The following is a 25,902-nucleotide window of genomic DNA, read 5'->3' on the forward strand; positions in this document are numbered from 1 at the left end:
ACAGACAGGGACAGACAGACAGAGAGACAGACAGAGACAGAGAGCTATACAGAGACAGAGACAGACAGACAGAGACAGACAGACTGACACACTTTATTAATCCTGAGGGAAATGTAGGATTGAGCCTGCTCAATGTAAAGGTCTCTGGTGGTGTTTTTCACCACAAATCTTGCTGTGGAACAATATTTTTATGAGCAGTTTCTGGTAACATTTGGATTTTTGTTCAAACAGACACATATTTATATAAATATTTAAAAAGAAATGTGTTTATGAGCACTTCCTGGACTTAAAACAAGTTTTGTTTGAGATGCTCTTTGGATAAGGATACATGTACTCTCTTTTTAAACAATTAAAATGCATTTTATTGTAATAGAATAGTCATGTTAGACCTAAAAACTAATTCCCCACGCTTTTCGGCATCAAGCCTTCGTCGGGGATTTTTGCAGACACATATCCACGTCCACAAACATGAGGGTGACATGATGCACATTAAGGTGGTTGTGGAGAGAAACACGTACTGTAAAATAAATAAATGAGTATTATTAAATGTTGAGGTACTGCTGTGATCATTTCAGGTAAAGGCCGACCGCAACAACAAGAAGCTGCACACCCTGAAGCAGGCGTCACGCCATGTCAATGACATGGCTGCTGTGGTCGTCACCTCCACCAAACATGGGCAGCAGCAGATCTCTGTCCCAGGTGAGAGATGATGTTATTATAATGCATCCTGAGGAGAACATGTCTGTTTCATTATGGCAGGACATTCAGTAGTTGTTGAGACATTTAAATGTTGACCACACGCGTGAATCTTGCGGTGGCGCGAGAGGAAGAGTCATGAGATCACCAGAATCAGCAGGGTTCATCCTCCGGGGACCACGCAGCTTTAACTCTGTCATGTCTTTACAGTCGTGATGGACTTCTCTGGCAGGTCTCTGATCAAACTGAAAACAGAGGAGATGGAAACTCAGGTGAGGCTTTCAAGTCCCAACATTTATTCAATTATTCAACTGCACAAAAGATCATTATTAATATTATTACACTACGAAATCCCCCCCCCCCCCCCCCCCCGCATAATAAAGTATTTCTGATTCTGATTCATCGTGTTGTTGGGTGCTTTTGTTGTTGATTGCCAGAAGCTGACGATGTTGTGCTCTGTGAATCTCTCAGGTGAAGGTGCTGCAGCTGGAGAGCCAGCTGGAGCAGGAGAGAGTGTATCTGGGGGAGCTGAGGAAGAGGCACTACGACCTCAACGCCTCGGAGACCGACGACGGAGCCGAGAGCTTCCCGCCGCCGCCGCCGCCTACTCTGCTCGACTCCCCGCCATTACCTCAGTTCACCGCACAGACGCAGCCTTCCATGAACACCCCGAGATTTGCAGAAACCAATCCGTTTGCACCGGCTCTGACACAGTCGTACACACCAACACACACAGAGGCCCAAACATCCACCCCTTCCCAAATCTACACCCCTGCCCAAACTTCCACCCCTTCTCAAATCTACACTCCTGCCCAAACATCCACCCCTTCTCAAATCTACACCCCTGCCCAAACTTCCACCCCTTCCCAAATCTACACCCCTGCCCAACTTCCACCCCTTCTCAAATCTACACTCCTGCCCAAACATCCACCCCTTCCCAAATCTACACCCCTGCCCAAACTTCCACCCCTTCCCAAATCTACACCCCTGCCCAAACTTCCACCCCTTCCCAAATCTACACCCCTGCCCAAACTTCCACCCCTTCTCAAATCTACACTCCTGCCCAAACTTCCACCCCTTCCCAAATCTACACCCCTGCCCAAACTTCCACCCCTTCTCAAATCTACACCCCTTCTCTCACTTATACCCCTCCTCAAACCTACACACCCTCCCAGCCTTTCATCCCAGCGCAGCCCTACACGCCACCTCAGCCCTACACACCAAACCCAACCCAGTCTTACTCGCTGTCAACACCCTCAACACAAACCTCCAGCCTCTCCCGGCCTCAGTCACCGTCTTTGCCCCGTGTGACCTCAAGGAAACACAACATCTTTACCAAATCTGGAAACTTGCTGAAAAATGCGGTAAGTCCTTAAAACACATCTGCTAGAGCCGGATATAAAGGAATAATTCACCCACAAAAAAGACTTGGATTATACTGCACGAGTTGTGTGGGAGTTTGTAGAACTGATGTTTTTAAACGTGGCCCCTTTTTACCTCAGTTTTCTCAGTTTTTGTATTCTTCACTACCGGGGGGGGGGGGGGGGGTTTTCTTCAAATATTCAAGGTAACACGGGGTGAGTAATTGATAAACAAATGGTCATTTTTTGGGTGAAGTATTCATTTTATTAGGAGGATAATTTGAGTAGATGGTGTGTAAATGAGTCTTTTCTTTTGTAATTACAGTTCAAACGAGGTGAAACTGGAACAGGGGACTCTTGAAGCCTGACTGAAGAAGAATCTGACATTTTAGTTAACACTTACTGCAAATATTAATATCCTTTAACATGTTAAAATCACTCATTGTAATCTTATTTTATCTCTGATTCTTAAGTAAATCATTAAAATGTGCAAATGTATATTTTCCAATTTATTTTTGTAATCATGCTGAAGCTTATATTATGTTACGTGTTGTATACCACGTTGATTTATTAAATATAATTAAATAATCTGAGACAGAATATAACGGTATGTTTCCTCTGATTTCTGACTTTTCAGAGATACGTGGTTCTCACAGAACAGCGACGCTACAAACATGATTATCTTATAGGATATGATGCATCGCTGTAGATTAAACTACACAACAGAATATAAAGGAGTTAAAATCAGCACAACCTTAAACATATAGAGCAGTAAAATGCAACATGCACATTAATGCAGCAGTGATATTAATGCAGAAACTCCATATATAATAGTAAAACACTGCTTTTCATGCTTTAAGTAAATTTAGCTGATAATACTTTTACTTAAGTAAGGTTTTGAATGCAGGACTTTTACTTGTAGTGGAGTATTTTCACAGTGTACTTTTACTTAAGTCCTTATGCCTAACCAGTGAAGGTCTCTTCATGCTGTCAAATATTCTAACAGCGACCTCATCTGTCTGTTATTTCTGTCATGCGCAATACAAACTGCAATCTCACCACTATGGAAGTAGCCACTGTGTAGGGACCAAAGTAGAGCTGCGTCAAGTTAGACTAAGGTTAAATAGATAGCTGGCTAGATACCGGAATTAGATATCATACCCTTCAAAATAAAAGCAGTGGAACGTATCTTCAGAGCAGATTTCTTCGAACCCAAACATCAGTGAAGCCTAGGTGACATTATTATGTAGGCCTCCACGTTTGGAGATGAGTCCCATATTTTATTACATTGTAGTATACACACATCTTCAGTAGGTCAGTGCATGAAAATCCACACAAGTCTGCACACGGATGTAATGCTCCCTCAAAGTTCAATTTTTGAAATGTATATAATTTATATGCTTTTTATTTACATAATTTAATACATTTATTTATTGCATTTTATGTATTTTTTATAATATAAATATATTATAAAAAATACATAAAATGCAATAAATATAATATAAAATCCCCTACAGCAACAACACATAAATAGACAATTGATCATTCCAATATTATTTTAAACGACTTGTAAATGCGCTTTTGTTTTTACTTTCACTTTTAAACATGTTAATTATCTAGTATTTATTTTACTATTTTGTATGTGTTTATTATTTTGTATGTGTTGCTTATTTTTATATATTTATGTCTGGTATTCTGTTTAGCTAGCTTTTAAAATGTCTTGTATTCGCATTGTACACTGCAGTGGGAGCACTGTCTGAATTAATATCTTGATATCTTGAATATTTTGTATCAATAATCAGAATTTGTAAAGGTCTGAAACAAAGAAGCTTAGACAACACTAGTTTAATCTTTTACAACATGTTTTATTATAAGCCTATCACATTATTTTAATGTAAAGTCTTAATCTAAAAAGTAATTCAAGCTGTCAGATAAATGTGGTGTAGTAAAAAGTAAAATAATTGTATAAGTAAGTATAATGCAATTACCTCAAAATTGTGCTTAAATTCACTACTTGAGTTAATATACTCACCGGGGGGGGGGGGGGGGGGGGGGGGGGGGGGAATAAAAAAGTACAATCTTGAATAACATTTTAAACAATTGTTGCGACGCGTTCGTTTTATTTTGAAACGTCTAGCCGGAAGTTCTATGTTTCAATATGGCGGACTTTACGGTAGCTAACAGAAGGGACAGCAGGCAGGACAGCGATGGGCCACAGCCGATATTCATACCAAACAAATCAAACTAACGCCCGGACTCAGTAGTTAGTGATGGATAAACGATAGTTACAGTGTTTTACGCGGTTTTATAGTGTATTTGTTTGCAGTTGTTAAAGGTAAAGCGATAGAGTTTAGCTAACTTAGCAGAATTGTTCTTCCAGGGGTAGGAAGTTTGCTGTGGCGGAGGAAACATAATAGGAAACCGGGGAGGGCCGAACTGTCCCGACATGGAGGAGTCCGGGTCGGCCCTGGAGAAAAATGTCGCTGACCTCACCGTGATGGACGTGTACGACATCGCTGCGGTGGTGGGCCAGGAGTTTGAGCGGATCATAGACCAGTACGGCTGCGAGGCTCTGTCCAGGCTCATGCCCAAAGTGGTGCGTGTGTTGGAGATCCTGGAGGTGATGGTGAGCCGCAACTGCATCAGCCCGGAGGCCGAGGAGCTGCGGCTGGAGCTGGACAAGCTGCGGCTGGAGCGGATGGACCGGCTGGAGAAGGAGAAGAAGCACAGAAAGGTCTCCCAATGCACACTGACAGGCCCGATCACTCCATGTTACACTGATTTCAGATGTGCATTTAGATTAAAGCTGTTGTTTTTCTTATTAATTCACACATAAACAAAGCACATGTGATATAGCCACAAAGTAAAAGTACCAGTATCACTTTAAAAGTTCTCCATAACAAGTAAAAGTACAAATACCACTATAAAAACAATGAGTGGAAGTCCTGAATTGAAAATGTTATTTAGGTAAAAGTACCAATACCACTGTTAAAATACTTCATTACAAGTAAAAGTCCTCCGTTGAATAGGTTACTTAAAATAAAAGTATGCAAGAAGCACCAGAGATATGTACTTAAAGTATCAAAAGCAACATTACTAACGCAGGGAAATGACCTCTGTGCGTGTATATCTAATTTTATATAAGAGTATAAAACGATTAGATTGTTTTTACTCTTGTATTTATGTTTAAGCATCATTTTACTTTTCTGAGTAATGAGATGAAGCTCATCTTTAAGTATTCTCTGGATTAATCTGCTGGTTGTTTTATATTCAGTGTTTGGTTTGTAAAACGTGACACAATAGTATAAATGTTTTTCACAATTACCTGGAACATGAAGTGACACCTTCAGATGTCTAATCATTCAAATTATGTTCATTTCAGACCTAAAAAAAAAAAGCAGCAAATCGTCACATTTGAGAAGCTGAAAGCATGAAATGTCTGAAGTTCCTTAGAAATATACTTTATTTGATTTGACCCTGTGAGATAGTTCCTGTTTGTTTAGCTCCACGTGAGGACGGCCGATGGGAAGTTTTCCCCTGACTCAACAGGAAACTCTTCACACTTCAGTTTTATTTGGTCAAATGTGTGATTTGTTTCCAATTAGTCATAAAAAAAAAGCACTCACCGACGCACGGTAGGAACGCTGTGGTCGTTTTAACGTTAGGATTACAGCTCAGAGTGCTGTAAAGAAGTTGACATGTGAGTTTCTCGTGACAGTGAGTTACACAGTCACCGCTTCACTGATTAACTGTCTCATGAGCGATAAAGTGGATGATTCTGGAGGTGACGGCTGATTCTGCCGTGACTGAGAGGACGAAGTCGGCTTACATGAGGTTCACATGGACAACGTGACATAAACATAAACAACGCTGCTAAACTCCATCAGTCTGAGAGTATCTGTTGGACTTTGATTCTTCAAATGTCTTACTTGTCACATGCTCAAAAGCGTGCACGCACACTATCTGAGAGGGCAGTAATACAAATGTTTGAAGAAGATGAGAATTGGATAAACAAAGAAATATTCATAGATGAACAATTATAAATATACTAGAGCTGCAACTGCAGATTCTTTTCATTAGCAATCAATCTGCATAAATCTGTAGAAAAGCATAAAATCTTCACGTTTGAGAAGCTGGAAACAGAATCTCTGCTTCAAAACATCAACTATAACTATAAATATATATATTATTATATCGATTAATCGACAAATAGTTGAACTGGTAGGTATATTTAATGTAATATAAATATTAAAGTATCCAATTTGTTGATTAGTTATTGAATTACTGATTAATCGTCAATTATAAAGCAAAAATGTCTCAAATGTGATCGTGACCACATTTCATAATAATTATCCAGAGTATTAATCCGTTTTTTCTTTTAGCATCGCACCAAAAAGTTGCGGACTTCATCTCTGTTCCCGCTTCATTGTAAACACGGCGTATAATCTGCTCTCTACACGCTGCTCCGACAGGGTAGCAGGCACGTTAGATCGTCACGAGCGATCAGAGTTAAGAGCACGATCGAGCTTCTCTACTAGACGGGCGACAAATTAAAGGAACAACTCGATTAAACCAGAAGAGAAACATGACGGATGCTTTTATACAGAGCAAAGGGGTCGCTGAACAGTTTGATGGACATAATGTCCTCAAGAAGAAGTATTCAGATCCTTTACTTCAGTGAAAGTACTAATACTACACGGTGAAAGTACTAATACTACACGGTGAAAGTACTCCACTACAAGTACAAGTCCTGCATTCAACACTTTACTTCAGTAAAAGCATTAGTAACAGTCGAATGTCCCTGAAGTGTGAAAGGTAGTCATTGTGCTGTAAAACATTCCCTGTCAGTGTTTTACTATTATATCTGGTGTTTCTGGATTAATATCGCTGCTGCATTAATGTGCATGTTGCATGTTGCTGCTCTACATGTTTAAGGTTGTGCTGATTTAACTCCTTTATATTCTGTTGTGTCGTTTAATATGCAGCGATGCATCATATCCTATAAGATCCTCGTGTTTGTAGTGTTGTTGTGGAGCATCATACAGAGCCATACTGCTAATGTGGCTCAATAACGCGTGGTCAATAACGTTTCATGTGATTTATTACAGGAGCTGGAGCTGGTGGAGGACGTGTGGAGAGGAGAAGCTCAGGACCTGCTCACTCAGATCGCTCAGCTGCAGGAGGAGAACAAATCCCTCCTCACCAACATGTCCAACAAAGACCCCATGAGTGAGGAGGACCTGCAGAGGCATGAGGGTGAGGACACACACACACACACACACACACGCACACACACACACACACACATCTCATTTGTTCCTATTTAACGAAACATGAAAGTGAATCATTTCCCAAAATGTTGGATTATTCTTTAGGCTTCAATTATATCTGCTACCTGTTGTTTGTGCTCGGGTTTTGCAGAAAACCTTCACTGACATTTGCTCTGTCTCACTCCCCCTCTCTCTCTCTCTCACACACACACACACACACACACACACACAAAGGAGGCCTTCTCTTGTGTCTGACCGCGAGTCGTGTCTCTGCATCAGAGGCTCTTTCGTAGTTTCACAAAGAGGACACAGTCACCCTGACACACTGTGGACAGACCAGCCTCAGTGTACAAGCACACCTGCTAGACACACACACACACACACACACACACACACACACACACACACACACACACACACACACACACACACACATCAGGGTACAATTCATTGACTTTTCTCTCACAATAAACAAAGTGAATGTATTTCTGAAGTAAATCTACTTTTGCTTGTTTTTGTTTGCGCGCTCACGTCTCCTCTCTGTGGTCACCAGGTATGACCGAGAGAGAGAGGCAGGTCATGAAGAAACTTAAAGAAGTGGTGGACAAGCAGAGAGACGAGATTCGAGCGAAGGACCGCGAGCTCACACTGAAAAACGAGGACATAGAAGCAGTAAGGCGACACACGGCCGTGGGCTGTGATGTTTTCTACTTAATGCTGCAAACCTTTCTACTTGTGTTTAGTACTCAGATACATCACATGTGTTATCTAATGACCTCATGTAGCTGCAGCAGATCCTCCTGTAGGAGCTGCAACGATGAGTTATCTCTGCCAGGTGTCGGTCAGATGTTTGTCTGTCTGCAGCTAATCTCACACACCACTGGACCCATCAGCTCCATATCTTCTGTGCTCATCTATGACTTTATACTCGAGGACATTTCGTGGTTGCTGTGATTCACAATGTTTAGGCTAAAAACAAGCCATAGCTAGTGTGTTGCAGGACACATTTTTTCTGTTTCCTGTCCATATTGTCTTAATAATTTACCCATAATCCCTTGTTTCTCTGTGTGTGTTTCTGCAGCTCCAGCAGCAGCAGTCTCGCCTCATGAAAATCAACCACGACCTGCGGCATAAGATCTCCGTTGTGGAGGCTCAAGGGAAAGCGCTGATCGAGCAGAAAGTGGAACTGGAGGCTGGGGCTCAGGCGCGAGGACAGGAAGTCGGTGCCCTTCGGCAGGAAGTTGCACGCTTAAGAGAACGACTTCAAGGAGACCTGCCTGCTCAGAATCCTGAGGAAACCCCCCCTCAGCCCCCGTCACCTGCAGAGGTAACGCAGCACAGGAAACCATTAAAAGAGAAACATTTGAGTTTGTATTCAGAAGTAGTGCAAGAAATCTGTTTTAATAGATTCTTTCTTTGTCTTAACTTAACTATAAATGTTATGTTATGTTTCATATCTTCCAGTTTTAAAGAGCTCTGATCACTTGTATGTGCAACTGTCCTAAAACCAATATAACAAGCAGTCATTCTCCACTAAAGCCGAGCGGCTTTTACCCAAATCACTGGTTCATAAATCAACAGGAAATACCAAACGTCTGAGGAAACGAGATAACAAGGAGATAGGATTGCTTTGTAAACAGATAACAAAGTGTCTTTTACTCCACCAGTGTGGTAAAGCTGCTACAGTGGTGGTGGGGGCGGAGGGCTGGTCAGACAGAGCTGACCCCTCTGAGCTGATGTTGGGTGCGTTTGACTCTTCCCCGCGCCTCCCGTCTGGTTCCCTCAGCCCAGAGGGACACGAGGATGGGGACGAGGAGGACGAGGCGGTGTTGCTTTGGGTAATACAGAAGTGCTAGTGAGCAAACCAGAGTGGTGTGATTGTCCCGACTCTAACTCCAAACCTCCCCTCCCCTCCCAGAACGGCAACCATATGAGCAGAAACACAAAAAGCTAGTAGACTAACATTTGTGTGAGCCATGAGAAGTGCTGAAACGGCTTGGCATGGGTGTTAAAGCATTAACAACAGTGTGTCAGTAGGATTTGTCGCTCCTCCGGCCAACTGGGTGAGACTTTGTGCACGACTGCAGCGATGACCTTTCTAAATATAGATCACCTCGACAGCTCGGCCTCTAACAGCACTGGGAGTTGTCCTTTAATGCACCATGATCCTGAAACATTGAATAGAAATGGAAGTTTAAAGTCCAACTGAAATGAAATTGCATGTTTTGTTTTTTCCCCACTACAGTTCTGTAAATCTCAGATTGTGTTTTCCTTTGGCGTCCCCTATCTTTATATTCATTTGTTAGTTCTCTGTCTACGTGGATGGAGAACTTGTTCCTATACAGCCGGATAAATTGCTTGATTTAAACCATATTTGCATAAAGCAGTAAGTAGTAGCCAATAGTCAAGTTTCTATCCAAACGTAGCACCTAACTTAACCAGATTTCCAGAAACTCTTAAATAAAATCTGAATTTATTTCCATCCACAACTGTGATGCAAATATTTGGAGTTGGATCATCAAGATAAACAGTTGGTGTCACTAATTCTTCAGTCATGTTTCGATAAGATGATTTTTCACATATTTTCCCGCCATTTTTAAGACATTATTCACATATTTTTAAGACATTATTCACATATTTTTAAGACATTATTCACACATTTTTAAGACATTATTCACATATTTTTAAGACATTATTCACATGTTTTTAAGACATTATTCATATATTTTTAAGACATTATTCACATATTTTTAAGACATTATTCACGTATTTTTAAGACATTATTCACATATTTTTAAGACATTATTAAGACATTATTCACATATTTTTAAGACATTATTCACATGTTTTTAAGACATTATTCACATATTTTTAAGACATTATTCACATGTTTTTAAGACATTATTCATATATTTTTAAGACATTATTCACATATTTTTAAGACATTATTCACATATTTTTAAGACATTATTCACATATTTTAAGACATTATTCACATATTAAGACATTATTCACATATTAAGACATTATTCACATATTTTTAAGACATTCACATATTAAGACATTATTCACATATTTTTAAGACATTATTCACATATTAAGACATTATTCACATATTAAGACATTATTCATGTATTTTTAAGACATTATTCACATATTAAGACATTATTCACATATTTTTAAGACATTATTCACATATTTTTAATACATTATTCACATATTTTTAAGACATTATTCACATATTAAGACATTATTCATGTATTTTTAAGACATTATTCACATATTAAGACATTATTCACATATTTTTAATACATTATTCACATATTTTTAAGACATTATTCACATATTTTTAAGACATTATTCATGTATTTTTAAGACATTATTCACATATTTTTAAGACATTATTCACATATTTTTAAGACATTCATGTATTTTTCTACCTCAGCCAAATGCAAAAAAAAAACCTTTTTATATTTAGACTTTTTGGAATTTCTGAACTCTGAACAACGAGCCACACTAGCTTTCCTGCTGAAGTGTCCTTCTTATCTAAGCTACAAACATGATCTGGAGATGAACACAAGTCCTGTCCTGCAGCTCAGCTTGTTGACACCAAACATTCCCAGGGGAAAGGTGCTCTGCTAACGTCAGTTTGCGGTTCTTGATGCTAATTATCCAATTTACAAAAGATTTGCCTGCAAAAAGGGAAAACTAAATGTGATTCCGGTTTGTTTTTGTGCCTCAGTGCATGAGTGACTTCTGTCGGCCGCATGTGTTGTTGAAGTCGTTCAGGTGTTTGTTTTTTTGACAGTGAATGTAACATGAGTGCTGAATTAAAACAAATTGAGTTTTAGTTTAAAGGGAGGAGGGAAGGGCGAACAAATGTATTGGAACAAGGCCTGATGTCTGACTTAGAGTTCAACGTTTGCCACCAGGAGGCGATGTACGATGAGGACATGCCTGCTGTGTTCCAATATTTTACAAAGGTATCCTCACTTCCTTCCCGCCTTCGTTTGTTCCTTCCTTCCTTCCTTCCTTTTTCTCTGGTTTCGTTTCCTCTCGGTAAAGCGTTTGTCTCTCTGCAGGAGGCGCTGTGCGAGGAGGAGACGGGAGGTTTGGACCCAAAGGACCCCAACCGGCCCCGGTTCACCCTGCAGGAGCTGAGGGACGTCCTCCACGAGAGGAACGAGCTCAAGGCCAAAGTCTTCCTGCTGCAGGAGGAGCTGGCCTACTACAAAAGGTACTTACATGCACATACGTGTCAATCTTATTATTGCATAATTGCGGCCATGTTGTTGACAGATAATCTGTCTTTGCAGTGACGAGACAGAAGATGACATGGCTACTCCGTCTTCGTCTCCTTCACCTGATCTGAGGACTCGCTCCCGTTCTTCTGCCCAGCCAGAGTCAGGAATCAAACGCCTGTATGTTGTACTCGCATATCACACTCACTCAGAATCATCATCGCACCGACTACCTTCCTTAACTTTGAGTTTAGTTAAAGTCAAAAGCACTCAGATTGCTCTGCATGCGCTGAGTAAACGCTTATTAAGATGCTCCCTGCATGCTTCAAGCTATTACAAATTACTCTCGAAGAAATATGCAAATTCAATCTCTGCTCGAGCTCATGAGAAGTAACGTCTGCTCACCAGCAGTACCTCAACATGTGGGACTATTTCAGGCTGGTAACATCAGCGCTTTTTAAACCCTTAATTTAAAAGAATTGAAACAATATGACTTCATATTGAGTCATTTTAAAATGAAATCAAAAATGTCACAACACACAACTAGCACCAAATTGAAACTATAACCACAGGAACAGTTGTGTTTCGGCTGTATCCACAAAAAAATAACTTTCAGCGACTATAACTGGAAACAGCTCAGACTGTACATGCACTACGCTTCCTGGGTTTGTTTCAAACGGGAGAAAACACAGTGGCAAACTTAAGCGTGTCAAACTGCTCATGTTCATGCCTTAGATCAGAGGTGTCCATTTAAAAATGTCATTATAGAACAAAACACATGTTAAAAACAAAGGAGCTTTATTATCACATAAGCTCTGCTCTTTTATTTAAGCAACATTGTGACGAGGGAACCAGAAGTGTTAAAACGCTGATTTATTTCCAGGTTTTAAGACTCCTTCCGGTATGTGTGACTAAATAATCACGTGATCAGTCGCGGGAGAGATTTTCACAAACAGAATGTGTGTGTGTGTGTGTGTGTGTGTGTGTGTGTGTGTGTGTGTGTGTGTGTGTGTGTGTGTGTGTGTGTGTGTGTGTGTGTGTGTGTGTGTGTGTGTGAGCCGTTTCTCATGTTTCAAATCATTTTACTTGTTTTTTTATCAGCATGTGCCCAAAAATATGCTTGACTTTTTCTTCCAGCTCTGTCAGACGCACTCTGCACGGTTAATGATTGGCATGCTTTGGTCAGCAGCACATGATACACACACACACACACACACACACACACACACACACACACAATCACCATGTTGCAAAACAAGGATTCATTTTATATTTTAATATACACTAAAAAGAACTAAAGCATGACTTCTGTTGGTTTTAGTTTGAACTTTACATGAGGTCTGGGTCAAACAGAGGTCAAAGGTTGATGTGGTCCCTGTCTCCCCCCTGTTCGTCCCCCCCCCCCCCTCCTTCTCTATATATCTCTTCCTGTTTGTGCTTGTGTGTCTTTACCTTTGTGTAACAGGATCTTCACAGCCATTATGCCGATGGTGGCGGCTGGTTTGATCTCAGATGACCCCACTTTACAGCCAATCAGACGTCTCATATCGCTTGTATGACTCTATATTTGGTTGGCTTCAGAGACTAACAGGCTCCCTCTCCTTGCATGTGCCAGCTCTTTGAGGCTCCCCTCTCACTTTTGTAGTATTCTGATTGGCTGATTGTGGGGCTGTCTTGTTGTCAGCGTCCAACAGGACGATCGCGGATCATAAAGATCAGCCAGTCAGAATGTACACGTCGTCTGTACTGACCTCAGTAACATGTCTGCACCTCTACACGCAATAATACTGTTTCACTTTACAAACTAAAGCGCTTTTAGCTCCTTCTGCAATAGTTAGTGATTAAACAACTTGTAATATGCAGTAAAGTCATCTTTAATTCTACATTAATCTTTCAAATGTTTGTTTGTGTTCAAGGACTATTGCAATTTTTTTTCTGCTTCACAAAAACTAGAAGGGCACTTGGAGGGCGCAGACCGCCGCCAGGGCCGCATGCCCTGTCTCGCAATGTTAACGAGAGTGAAAAATAATGTGTGTGTCCACTCCAAACATGGAACAGGTTCCTCCTGAAACATTCATGACATCATGGCCTGTAGTTAGTCTGAGAACCGAGAGCATTTCCTCCTTGGGGGAGGTGATAAATAACAATAAGAATATGATACTGTGATATAAATTAAACTATCCAACGGTATTTAAAATGTGCTCCACCTCCACCAGCTGTAACATTCAAAAGCTGCTTACATGTCAAAGTAATAATATAACATCAATATATAATATAACTCTCATTTGTAACAGAGTATTTTTCTGGGGCGGTGTTTCTTCTTCTACTTAAATAAAAGATCTGAGCACTTCAACCGCTCAGGTGCGACATGTGTCACCAGGTCTCTGCATCACTCCGCCATTATGCTTTTCCAGCCAATGACGCATAAGTACCCAATTTACCGTCAACATATTTATGCAAGGTGCATAACTGGAATATTACCACTTACTTATAATAAGTTCTGTTTGATATCTGGGACGTCTGGCCGACAGGGAAGGAATGTATTCTGTTTTGTTTCGAATGGAAATTGATTTGATTTCTTTTTGTTTCCTATAAACACTTGATTTTGTTGTGATGTATAATTGCTCATTAAAAACAGCCGTGAGTTTTAGTATTTTGCAATAGAAAATAGTTTTGAATGAAAGAAAAACAACCGACCTCGCTGAAGGGAACTGTGGGATTTATAGAAAATGTCAGACGCAGATAAAGTCTTATTTGTTTACAGTAATTATACCAAGATATCACAATTAATTTCCCAAACATAATACAGTTTGAAACGCCATAACTGCGCTAACACTGCTTATGTCCCTTCACGTGTAAACCACACGTCACTGACACGTCCACCACAGTAAAGCCTCCGTCTCCTCTCCACCCTCTCCTCTTTTTAGGTTTAGTTTCTTCTCACGTGACAAGCAGCGCAACTTGCAGCGGAGCGGGCAGTTTGACGTCGGCCTCGGCTCGTGGACGGGGAAGGAGGACGTGTACACGGAACAAGCCCAGGAGGCGTTACAGCACATGTAGAGTCCCCGGACCGGACGAACTCCAAAACTCTTTACACTCCATGTCCATCACTCGAGGCCGGCTTGTGAAGCGTCGACTGCACACCAAAACCACCTCCAGTGGAAATATCGTGAGCTTGAGGTGAGACAGGAAGTGAATGAGGCTCCAGCTTAGATCTATTTTTATTTAAACACCTGAGAATACTACATATATATATATATATATATGTATACAAATATATATATGTATATAAAGTGTATATCTCAGTGAGAGATGGCACATACAGACCTTTTAGAACATATGTTTTACATGATCAGATTTACGTGATCTGCAGAGGAGCGGGTGAAGTGAGATATGTTGTAAACAGTGGGTGAAAATGAAGACACAGATGAAGGTTTGGGACACGAGAGTGCGCTGCAAATGTTCTGTCTAACAAAAAATCATGCATGCAGATGTTGTAGTGTTTGTGCAATGGGGTATCAGGGCCACTGTAGATATAGCACATGTTATAATTACAGATGGGGGGGTAATATACTCAGTATTTCTGAGATAAAAGTCCTAATTTTATGAGAAAAACTTGAATATTCTTGAGATTATAAAGTAATACATTTGTATTTGTCCCCTCATTTAACACGTTCATCTCAGAGACTGTAATTATTATTTTGTTAACAGTGGCCCTAACACGCTGTCGTGTGTCTGCTGTTCGATAAAGTTGTACAGTATATTACGGCCCACGCAGAATGAAGAAAAACACAAAATGACTGCAGTTTGCTCAAAGTGAAAGAAACACTTTTGTGTCCCATTATATTTATTTTTTTGCAATTTCCCTTCCTTCACGTGAGCAGCTCGCAGCTCGCAGCTCGCAGCTCGCAGGTCCATCACCAGCACTTTCTGCACATTGTCACGATGCAGCTTTACAGATGTCCACAGTGCGGGGCTTTGTGTGTAACATGTTGCATAGAGTCACATGTGAAAGATGTGTACAGAACAACACTTACAAAAGCTTTTCATGTGTAATGTACGTCCTGCAACAGTGCAGTGGGGATGTAGGGACATTTATTCCAAGACAAGAAAGAAATACACAAAGGTTTGTTATGATAGAAATACAAATTCTGTGACGCAACACAGTATTTATTATATAAAACTATGATGAATTATGGAGTAAGAAAATGAGACTGTATTTCATCATTTAGATTTTTCATCATTTTGATTTAATAACTCATAATTGTGTCATCTTTTGGATTTAGTATGTCGTAACCTTTACCTAATACCTCATCATTTTGACTTAATATCTTATCATTTTGATTTAATAATGACTTATTCTCTGAGGTTAAAGTGGTACATTTACGAGAAACAAACTCACAAATGTACGAGAAGAAAATGTGGATATTCTCTGAGATTATGAAGTCATAAATTTGCGAGAAACAAATAATTTCATGTAAATTTGGGGAGAAAAAGTCTCGTAAATTACCTTTTTAATCTCATAAAAAAAGGTTGATATCATGCATAACTTTTCATCTGTTTTCCTTCTTGTCCTGGTGGAAATGTACACAATGTACACAATGTACACTGCAATGCATGCAGTGTGTAAACTACGACTAATCTCCACAATCCAGAGCCACAAAGTCTGTTTTTAATTCAAACGTTGCCAAAGTTGTCCTCCATATAGAACTTGTCATTATGTAATTATTCAAACCTGCAGGTTATAATATAAAGACGTCCTCTGTGGCGATTTAGCAAACAGATGCAGAAGTAAATCAGTCGCCTGTAATCTATAATCTGTGATGCCTCACGACCTTTAACTCTTCGGGACTCATTATAAGTAGATTTCAAAAAGCTGCCCGTCAGCATTAAACTCCAGAGACGTCACCTCTTAACCCTTTCTCAACATAACTTAGGAGAAGCTATTGTACCGCTCCTGTCTGTATTTAGAGCATGACTAAAGGATGCATCAGGTGGCATCATATTTTTTATATTGTCAAACATTTAGTAGAAGTAAATGTGAGCTGCTGACAGACTTGGGGAGTCAGGAAGTATTGACGATTTTGGTCTTTTAATGAGATTTGTTGACAATAAGTCAAATTAAGAATAACACCAGCATTATCCTTTAAAATCAAAGAGTGTATTCCCGTAAATTTACATTTTTACAACTTAAAATGTACAGTATATGAGATTTTATTAGGTATAAATCCACTTTGTTTCTTTGCACGTGTTACCTCTGAGCGAGGCACCATTAAGAGCATCACCTGTAAAACTACCTTTAGGTTTTATAGGAGGAAAACAATAATGCACAGCAAACATGTACATCAAACTCTTAATAAATACAAGTATGTATTGCTTGTCTGAGAAGGAGCAGGAAGAAGTGAACACTATATGTTCTCTTAATGTTAAACACAAACATTCAGTGTTCACCGTTACACCTCGACCAAACCAAACGAAAACAATTCAATCAGACCAAAACAAAAACAACCTGAACTTACTGTGCCATATCTATGCAATATGTTTCTCATGCGTCAGTGCCCCAGATATCTTGTAGAACACATCATGTAGGAAATACTCACAATATGCACCTGTAAGTGTAGGTTTATTAAATACCTAGTAGAAAGGTGTGTACACGTTGACTCATTTCTACAAGGCCTCAAGTGTAAACATGGTTTCAAAGCTACGTTTAAAATTTGCACAGAAGAAGAAAAACTTCCCATTATTATATGAATGCAGTATAAAATCATGACATTTAAATATTGACAGAAATGACAGAGAAGTTGATAAAGCTGTGTGGTTTACATTTGTATTTAAAGAAAATGCTAATCGCTGGTTGCTGCTTTTCACTGCTCGTCTTCATGCTTAACACCGATGTGTTCGCCCCCCCCCCCCGAGAGGGAATACTGTGTGTTCATAGCAGTGGCACTTCTTTATCTTTATTTATACTCCCCCAGCGAGGTCGAATAAATGAATGTAACAGCACAGGAACACTATGATTAAGTGTTAAAGCAGCAGTTTTACACACATATGAGACAAACTTCATATTGTAGATTAGTTCTGGAAGTCAAAGGGATCCGGACAGTTTAGACTCATTAAAAGGGAAATGTGGTCAAAACAAGTCGTGTTATTTAAGTCAGTGTTGATCTGGATTTTAAAAGATGTAATGAATTGATCAGTGCTTTATTAAACGAGCTGTCTTTATTCAAACGTGTCTCCTCAATAATAAAACTTCTGTCATGTTTGACTTTTGTTGTTTTTTCATTGTTAGCTGTCAGCTGTGATGGAGTACGTTTACTCAAGTACACATTTAAGGTACTTTATACTTATATATAATAATTGAGCATGTTTTTAGCCCACTGATTTGTGGTCTTGAATTGAGAAATAACAACAACAACGCCTGTTACTTGCATATTACATCTTTATTCATCGATGCCTAAACCCCAGCATTAAGATTTATTCAACGCTACAACAGCAAAGATCTATTATGTCCTAAAAATGGCCAACAGGTCAGTTTTGCCCCTTCTGGTATTATTCCATTAATTTTTACATTTAAACAAACATGGAATAATCCAAAATGTAACATGTTTAAGAAAAGGCTCACATGAAAACATTTCACACGTGTAACAAATGCTACTGTTGGAGGTGTTGAAGGAAGGTCGAAGGTTTCCTGAAACGTACTTTCTATCACACATGTGACTCGGCTCTTCGTGTTAACACTGACGATGCTTTTTTTTTTTTATTTATTTTTTTTTCATGGTATTTGAACGACATTAAAACAGGGAATCAAAAAGAATCCTGGAATTCAATAATATACTGAATCTTTTTGGAAACTTTAAGAAGTCATTCGTGATTTTTGAACACTTATGTAAAATCTGTACAACCTAAACAGCCACGGAGATGTAGCGAGAGGATGGATCACTTTTGGTACAACAGCCAAACTTTTTAGCAATTTTTTTTGCTACAAATAAGTAAATATTTAGATTCAGAGAGCTTAAAAAAATCGTTGGACATTTTGGGAACTACTCTTCTCTGCTTCTCTATTCCCAAAACGTCCAAATATTCCTTTAAGACGGCGCCCGAACATGATACCAAACTCATCATTTAAAAATATATATCATAATTTAAGATTCTAGCGATAATACACACAGCACCTATACGATCATTTGTCTGTGGTACATTAGTTTATAATTAGTGATTTAATCAAAGCTGTGCATCACAACAGGATTTTATATTATAAATTAGATATATGGGGTGCCACTGTGATTTGTCATCGTAATTTCCTTTAAAAAATACTATATACACACTTATTACCAATTAGCTAAAAGAATAATAATTTGCCTCTCAGTGATTTCATAGATGAAGATAAATCAAACATAAATCCAGATAAATGGGAGCATCTTGGGGTATATTTTACGTTCTGGCTACAATTCATACAAAAACACATTTGGAAGAAAAAAAGCTACTAAAATACAAAGTAAATAATGACCTGTTAGCGGTTCGGCTGTTAAATACTTTCACATGGAACAATATAAACAATGTTTTGTGAGCGGGAAGAACAGATGTGTAGAAAACCTGCAAAGATCTACAATGTACAGTAAGGAGTGTAACAGTTCACCAAAGACATGGCACAGCAGGACGTGTTGCAGAGGCTGCCGGCGTGTCTGTGCGTTAGACAAATGCAAGACTTTGCTGTCCAAAGAACGTTTTCATGTGCTTTCCCAGCAGACGCTTTAACCTGTTTGTTTGTTTGTTAGTTTAGAGTTTGACATTTTGGGAAATATACTACACAATGTGCTTTCTTGCCAGTAGAACAGATCAGCACTGACCTCCGTTAAATATGAAGCTGCAGCCAGCGGATGGTTAGCTTAGCACTGGAAACAGAACTTTTTATATGATTGGGAACCGTTTAGGGCAGCTTGTGATCATTTCCATTGATAAAAAGCTTGGCTACACCAATGAGTCTCCTCTCCTTCAATGACATGAACTCAAGTTTGGTAGTTTTAACATTAACATTTCCGTCAGGATCTATTTTATTATTATTTCGTCATAAGGTCAAGATAAAAAGTCTTGTAAAAGTTCACATCTGTTGATAGAAATTAAGACTTTTTATGTTAAATGTACCATTTCTTGTATGTAGTTTTGTGTTGGCTCAAACAAAGACTTGATGACGAGGCTATTAGGATACTTTAATGACGATGTGGCGGCTTCACGGCCCTGATTAGCGTTGATATACAACCAATGAAATCAATCTCTCTTTGCAAGAAAGTGAGAAAGAAAATGTGTTTTCCAAAATGTCAAACTATTCCTTTAAACCACTCTTGGGTTTGCAACAGCAAGCCGATAAATATATTTACATAGTGCAGTAATATAGACAGTGAACAGTTTATATTTAAGTTAAAAGGGAAAGATAATCACATAAGCCAGTCGAGATTATGGAGAAATTAAAACTCTTGTTTGTTTGTTAATTGTTTAATTCTATTTATAGAAGTATATCTTTAGTTAATAAACGTTCGTATACATTTGTATTTTTAATCGAATATAGTGTAGGTGTTAGCATAACTCTACTACATGATAATTCATATGTTTTGTGCATCTTAAATATTAAAAAATACAATATAGTTTAAAGAAACATGGAAAGAAAAAGAAAGAAATCATTAATTTGACTGATTTCTGTATTCCCATGTAATCCTTAAAGCCTGTATGTTCAACACTACTTTACACTTCAAACAAGTAAAATACTCCTCGTGTCAAATCATGTTCTCTTGTAATCAAGTACCAAAAATGCCAACTGAACCATGAGTCTGGTAAACCTTTACACTAAACGGTAGATTGTGTGAGTTTTGATGACTGAAATCAAATTCCACTTGAACAAGAATATATTTTGTAATTTGCATCTCATAGTTCTTGCTGATCCAAAATAGGGCTCTGGGGCCTTATAGGTATTGCTAAGTATCCAACTACTAATTAAGAAAAACGCAGTATAAAATTGCAGAGCATTAACTACCACCCACATGCTGTAGAAGCATCGGTCTATAGGTAATACAAAATGTACAAAACAAATGTGCTGCAAAACAACCAGAATGTTTCATATACACATAAATAAAAGTACAGATGTCATCTGACAAGGCAGATCGACATTAATCGAAATGTGATAAGTACCCCATCAACCCCCCTGAACACATAACGCCCCCCCCCCCCCTCATTATTGAACAAAAAGGGTACACATTCTGTTTCTAAGGCATTTTGTACACTAGCTAATGAGAAACACAAGTGTTACTGTACATTACTGTACTTTTTTTTTTGTTTTCCGAGGATCAATATTTGAGCCACGGGTGAGCTGCGATGGAGGCTTTACTGCGGTCTCCATAGTCATAGAGCAACTCCTCGCCCTCGTCGATGTCTCGAGAGGCAACGAGGATGAGGTGAGGGACCCCGTTGATGTCGTGGAGTTTGGTTTGGCAGTTTCCGATTTTACTGTGATTTATCAACCTACCCATTCGACCGGACTCTTTTGTGGCATCCACGCTGTCGGAACAAAAACAAACAGTCAGTCTTTGTGCTGGAAAATGTTCACTACACCTGAACGGCTTCTATTAATAGAAAATAAAGCAATGTATGCATTATTTTGACAAACATCAACCACAATTGGAAGCTTTAAAGTCATTCATGTTTTAGCTAACTACTAAACATCTCATCAGCCGATATGTTTAAATGTTGTGGACATGATTTATCATACCAGTATGTTTTGCAGAGGTACTGGAAGTAGTACATGTAGCAGCCAGTGGCAGGGTTTTGAGCGTATTCGGCCTCCCTCTGTTTGGCGTCGGGGGTCTGCAGCAGGTCTCCGTGGTACTCCACCACATACTCGCCTTTCTGGAAACACCGAGTGGCAAACACCGCTCTCCCCTTTCCTTCAATGTGCTGCACCTACAGAACGCAGCACCAGAGGTTTTCATCAGGACACAAAGCGTTACGCTACACCTCATCTACACCTCAGCTACACCTCCGCTACACCTCATCTACACCTCCGCTACACCTCAGCTACACCTCAGCTACACCTCCGCTACACCTCAGCTACACCTCAGCTACACCTCAGCTACACCTCCGCTACACCTCAGCTACACCTCAGCTACACCCTCAGCTACACCCTCAGCTACACCTCCGCTACACCTCCGCTACACCTCAGCTACACCCTCAGCTACACCTCAGCTACACCCTCAGCTACACCCTCAGCTACACCTCATCTACACCTCCGCTACACCTCAGCTACACCTCAGCTACACCTCCGGTACACCTCAGCTACACCTCAGCTACACCTCCGCTACACCTCAGCTACACCTCAGCTACACCCTCAGCTACACCCTCATCTACACCTCAGCTACACCTCAGCTACACCTCAGCTACCAGCAGCAGAATTTCTTCCCTGCTCCACATTTGGTTTAAATGTTCTGTTATCTAATTATTACTAATAAACTATTAATCCTATTATACAGAATTGCTACTGGAAATATTAAGGATTTATCACAAATTAAATTATCTTTTCTAAAAAGATAAAAATACCAATACCACTGGGCAAAATGCAACTAAATTAAGATTAATCATGTGATGACTTCAAAGCTGCACTCAGATGTTCCTCCAACACTTGGAGCAGGTTTTGTTTATTCGATTACATTTTCACGCCCTTTTGAGTGAGAGCAAAGTGTGAAACGGATGCTGTCACATGTGTGAAACAGAGTGAGTGTCTTTACTTCAAGAGCTTGATTAGCCTTGATCAAAGACATAATACGTACCTCCATTCCTTCTTCTATTCCCTTTGTGATGAGATCATCGATGAGCTTCTTTTCTTCACACTGGAAACAAACATGATATGGCGTTAATGATAAAGAGCAGATTGGATTTCTTCCTCTCGTTCTCACACACGCCACTAACTAACACATATACAGTACGTAACACACACACACACAAAATATTAAGTTAAGATTGAATTTATTTACAGATTAAATGTGGTCAAACTCAGCTAAATTAAGCCAGAAACAAATATTATGTTCATGTCAATATGTTAAAATCTGGTCCAACTATACTTTAAACAGCCATCGCACCAAATGTAAACATTATGTTGTACAACAGAAGTAGTTCCATCTTACCTTTAGCTCTGTTTTACTTTTCCTTGAGCTTCGTCTTATTGGATAGTAGTCGGTAACTTTTCGGTTTTGGGAGTTTTTCCCGCTTGCACTGTTGTTGAAAAACAGAATCAACCACAAACTATTACAACTATAGGAATAACGATCACACAATCGTCGTTTGATACGATTTCTTCCTTTAAAAATGTACAATAATCGGGATGTGCGTACATTCTTAGCGTGGATTTCTTTCCTTTGACCTTGAGGCGGACTCCTCTCCTCTGGAGGCTGTGGAGAGCGCTGCTGTTGTTGTTGGCGTGGAGGGGAGCGTGAGATAAGCTGTTACCCAGAGGCAGGGGGAGTTCGGAGGGGGAACGAAGGCAGGTCTGAGCGCAGTGGAACTGCGGAGGCTGTTCATCTGACCAGCAGGGTGAACACTGGCTGTAGCTGCTCTCCATCTCTGGGAAATCACTCTTTGAGTCTTTTGGTGTAGAGCTGATGGTGTTTGTTCTCCTGCCTGGGAGGAAAGAGGGAATAAATTAAGCATATTATCCTGGTTCAGGCTACATCCACACTTATACCATATCCGTCCACACAAGCATTTTAGCAGAAAATACTAGAGGAAGAACTAAAGTTTTCAAACTAAAATGGGGTCAGCAGCTTTTTCAAAAGTGTCCATTTTAGACAGACGAGACATTTTGTGTTTCTATTTCTTCTCACTTCCTACAATTACATAATCTACCAAAATAAATAAAGTATTTACTTAGCGGTTTGCTCTCCTGTGTTTACACATTAAAACTACTCGCATCAGCTGCAGCAAAGATACTTACCCTCTCCCAGCCTCCGAGAATCATTTTGCTGGAAGCATATTGGAGAGCACCTTCCCTCCTGTGTCAGCTTGATTTCATTGTGAACTGCTGATATGGACTTGGTGCAGCTTAAGACAGTGACTGAACGGCTATTGCATACAATCTCCTGTGAATGCAGAGAGAAAATGTATTTAGTCCAAAGTTCCTGCCATGTCTATTTTATTGGCACTCTGTCCAAAGTTGGTACATCTGTATGCTTCAGTTTTCCAAAAAATAAATCAAGTACAACAGAACACAACATGGTGAACCCATAGGAACACATAGTGAAGTGTATAAGCTGACAAAACATGCATTTAATCAAGAAACGTACGCAAACTCAAATAAATTAAGAAAGATATAGAATGAAGAAAAAAACACGGTGTGTGTGTGTGTATGAAAAAATAATAATATTTTTATTTAACCCTAACCCTAATAATTAATACATGTCTAATATCTTTCTAATACATTTTTTTTGTGTTGGTCTCTCACATAACTAATACTATAGAAGTGTAAAGATTAAAAAGGGTACATCAAATTACAAAATCCCTGTTATATTTGCTATATTATAAGAGGTTTGTAGCGTGAGAACCACGTATCTCTAAAAAGTCAACTAGCCCTGCTTTCAGCTTTGTGATGATACATTTTCCAGCTGATCCAGGGTATTTAAATAGTTTATTTAGCTTAAGAAGTAGGAAACTGTTCTCAACTCATCCTTCAGTCTATCACAAACAAACACAAATCAACAACTCTGGAGATATGTGGTTTTCACTGGACAGGAAGGGTATGAATAGTTGTAATTAAAATATTGTAATATACATAAGTAGAACATATAGTGGAATGAAAATATAAAAAAGGAACATACAATAGATATACTCAAGTAAAGAACTACGATAAAACTGTACTAAGTGCAGTACTTGTATAAATACTTGTATAAATACAGTGCTTGTATAAACGTCCGGCAGTGGTGTGGGTGGGGCCCTGAGGAGGGGAACATGCTGGCTCCACACCCACATCAACTCTCCCATCAGTCCCTTTAAATTCAAAGGCCTCTTGGCCCATTATCTACTGGTCAAATCCACTCAAAATTAAAGAAGCACTTCAACAGCTTCTTTCAAAAACTATAAAGCATCAGCCTCAAAAAGACAAATATCTGTTTCTTGGTGTCATTTTAAGTCAGAAATGATGTTTATGTGCTCAGCTAGCAGGCACATGTAACGTAAAGCTAATGTTAGCAAAGCACTCTTCAACAAAAAGCTACTGTAACTAACTCACAGTTTAAAAATAAATAAACATACCGGTTAATTTTTAATATGTTTTTTAATACAAACAAATTAGTCTCGATATCAAAGAAAGTAGCGTTATTAATCCACTTAATCTAGCTTTCGTTTCCGATACTTTGGCACGGCGGTTATGACCTAAAACAAGCAAACTTACCCCGTTCATGTCCGACTTGTTTTCGTGGCTCCTCGCTCGGCTCTCTCGTTTCGAAGACAAAATATAAATGAAAATTTCCGCAAATTCAGAGATTAACCTCGCCCTGCTCACACGGCAGTGCCCTCCCTACACTCCGGCCCCCTTCCACGGCGACTGTGTGCCCGTCTGTTGTTGTTTAAACTGCCAGCAGCTCAGCCGATGCAGCCTCCACAGCTCCTCTCCGCCATTTTTCTCCATGTAAATGAAGGAGACGGAGACGAAGCAATGTCGCCCCCTGTGGGCCGACAGCGGTACTGCGTTTCCCTTATTTATGAGCTCAAATATCACCTAATATACAGACATTTGCTGTATTTTTGCAAGTAAATGCACGTGCACATTTACCAGATTTAATATTAATGCAATATACACATGAATGCATCAATAATTATTGTCTAGTAATAAAACTATAGTGTACAATGCAAAAATCAAACATGTATTTATGGGGTTGTGGGGTTGGGAAGGTGCAGATAAATTGCAATACAATGTAATCATATAGCCTATTTTCCAAATATGATCTTACAAAGATTCAGGGTCCATCATCTCCATGGTCATATTCAAAGAGCAGCAGGCAGCCAGTTCCATTTTACTGGGCTGTATTGTAAATGAGGTCTCTACCTAAATATAGTTCCGAGTTTAAATAAAGGTTAACTAATACATCCATGAATTGTCAATAGTAAAGCAATTTGGTTCATGACATTTCCAATTCATCATAATAATGTGTGATATAATACATTATATAATACTTTATTTGCAGAATTCTCAGAATCAAGTAAAAATTCTGACTTTAAACTCAGAAGAGGCCCTAATCCTGCTATGTGAATGTAAATGTATGTACATTTATAATACATATGTGATTACCTTAGGGAATAGAT

General features: G+C 39.3%; 3 protein-coding genes across 8 annotated transcripts in view; 2 read left to right on the forward strand and 1 right to left on the reverse strand.

The window, feature by feature from the left end:
- The window catches only part of hip1r (huntingtin interacting protein 1 related), a 14,704-nt gene extending 12,047 nt beyond the window's left edge, over window positions 1-2,657 (forward strand). Inside the window, 5 exon segments of the mRNA XM_029445520.1 lie at window positions 576-699; window positions 907-968; window positions 1,168-1,579; window positions 1,582-2,060; window positions 2,383-2,657. Coding sequence (XP_029301380.1) covers window positions 576-699; window positions 907-968; window positions 1,168-1,579; window positions 1,582-2,060; window positions 2,383-2,418 — 1,113 coding nt within the window. The 3' untranslated portion in view covers window positions 2,419-2,657.
- Window positions 2,658-4,244: 1,587 nt separating this feature from the next.
- rilpl1 (Rab interacting lysosomal protein-like 1) lies at window positions 4,245-15,463 on the forward strand. 6 transcript variants are annotated; one of them, XM_029444190.1, is made up of 10 exons: window positions 4,245-4,791; window positions 7,166-7,313; window positions 7,881-7,999; window positions 8,409-8,654; window positions 8,995-9,165; window positions 11,260-11,310; window positions 11,410-11,564; window positions 11,644-11,748; window positions 13,034-13,121; window positions 14,496-14,638. In XM_029444190.1, exons 1-10 carry the CDS (start codon window positions 4,504-4,506, stop codon window positions 14,499-14,501), a joined length of 1,377 nt encoding a protein of 458 aa, XP_029300050.1. In that variant the 5' UTR covers window positions 4,245-4,503; the 3' UTR covers window positions 14,502-14,638. The 6 variants fall into 6 exon arrangements, with proteins under 6 accessions (XP_029300050.1, XP_029300049.1, XP_029300051.1 ...); XM_029444189.1 differs by lacking the exon at window positions 13,034-13,121 and having other exon boundaries at window positions 14,496-15,463; XM_029444191.1 differs by lacking the exon at window positions 14,496-14,638 and having other exon boundaries at window positions 13,034-13,127.
- Window positions 15,464-20,807: 5,344 nt separating this feature from the next.
- Window positions 20,808-25,254, reverse strand: kmt5aa (lysine methyltransferase 5Aa). The gene is made up of 7 exons (XM_029444835.1): window positions 24,992-25,254; window positions 23,540-23,684; window positions 22,941-23,226; window positions 22,734-22,821; window positions 22,380-22,439; window positions 21,326-21,516; window positions 20,808-21,114 (listed from the first exon to the last, which is right to left on the reverse strand). The coding sequence occupies exons 1-7, from the start codon at window positions 24,998-25,000 to the stop codon at window positions 20,904-20,906; spliced, it is 990 nt and encodes a 329-aa protein (XP_029300695.1). The 5' UTR covers window positions 25,001-25,254; the 3' UTR covers window positions 20,808-20,903.
- Window positions 25,255-25,902: the final 648 nt, after the last annotated feature.

The sequence above is a fragment of the Cottoperca gobio genome, chromosome 12 (assembly GCF_900634415.1).
Source record: "Cottoperca gobio chromosome 12, fCotGob3.1, whole genome shotgun sequence".
Classification (NCBI taxonomy): domain Eukaryota; kingdom Metazoa; phylum Chordata; class Actinopteri; order Perciformes; family Bovichtidae; genus Cottoperca; species Cottoperca gobio.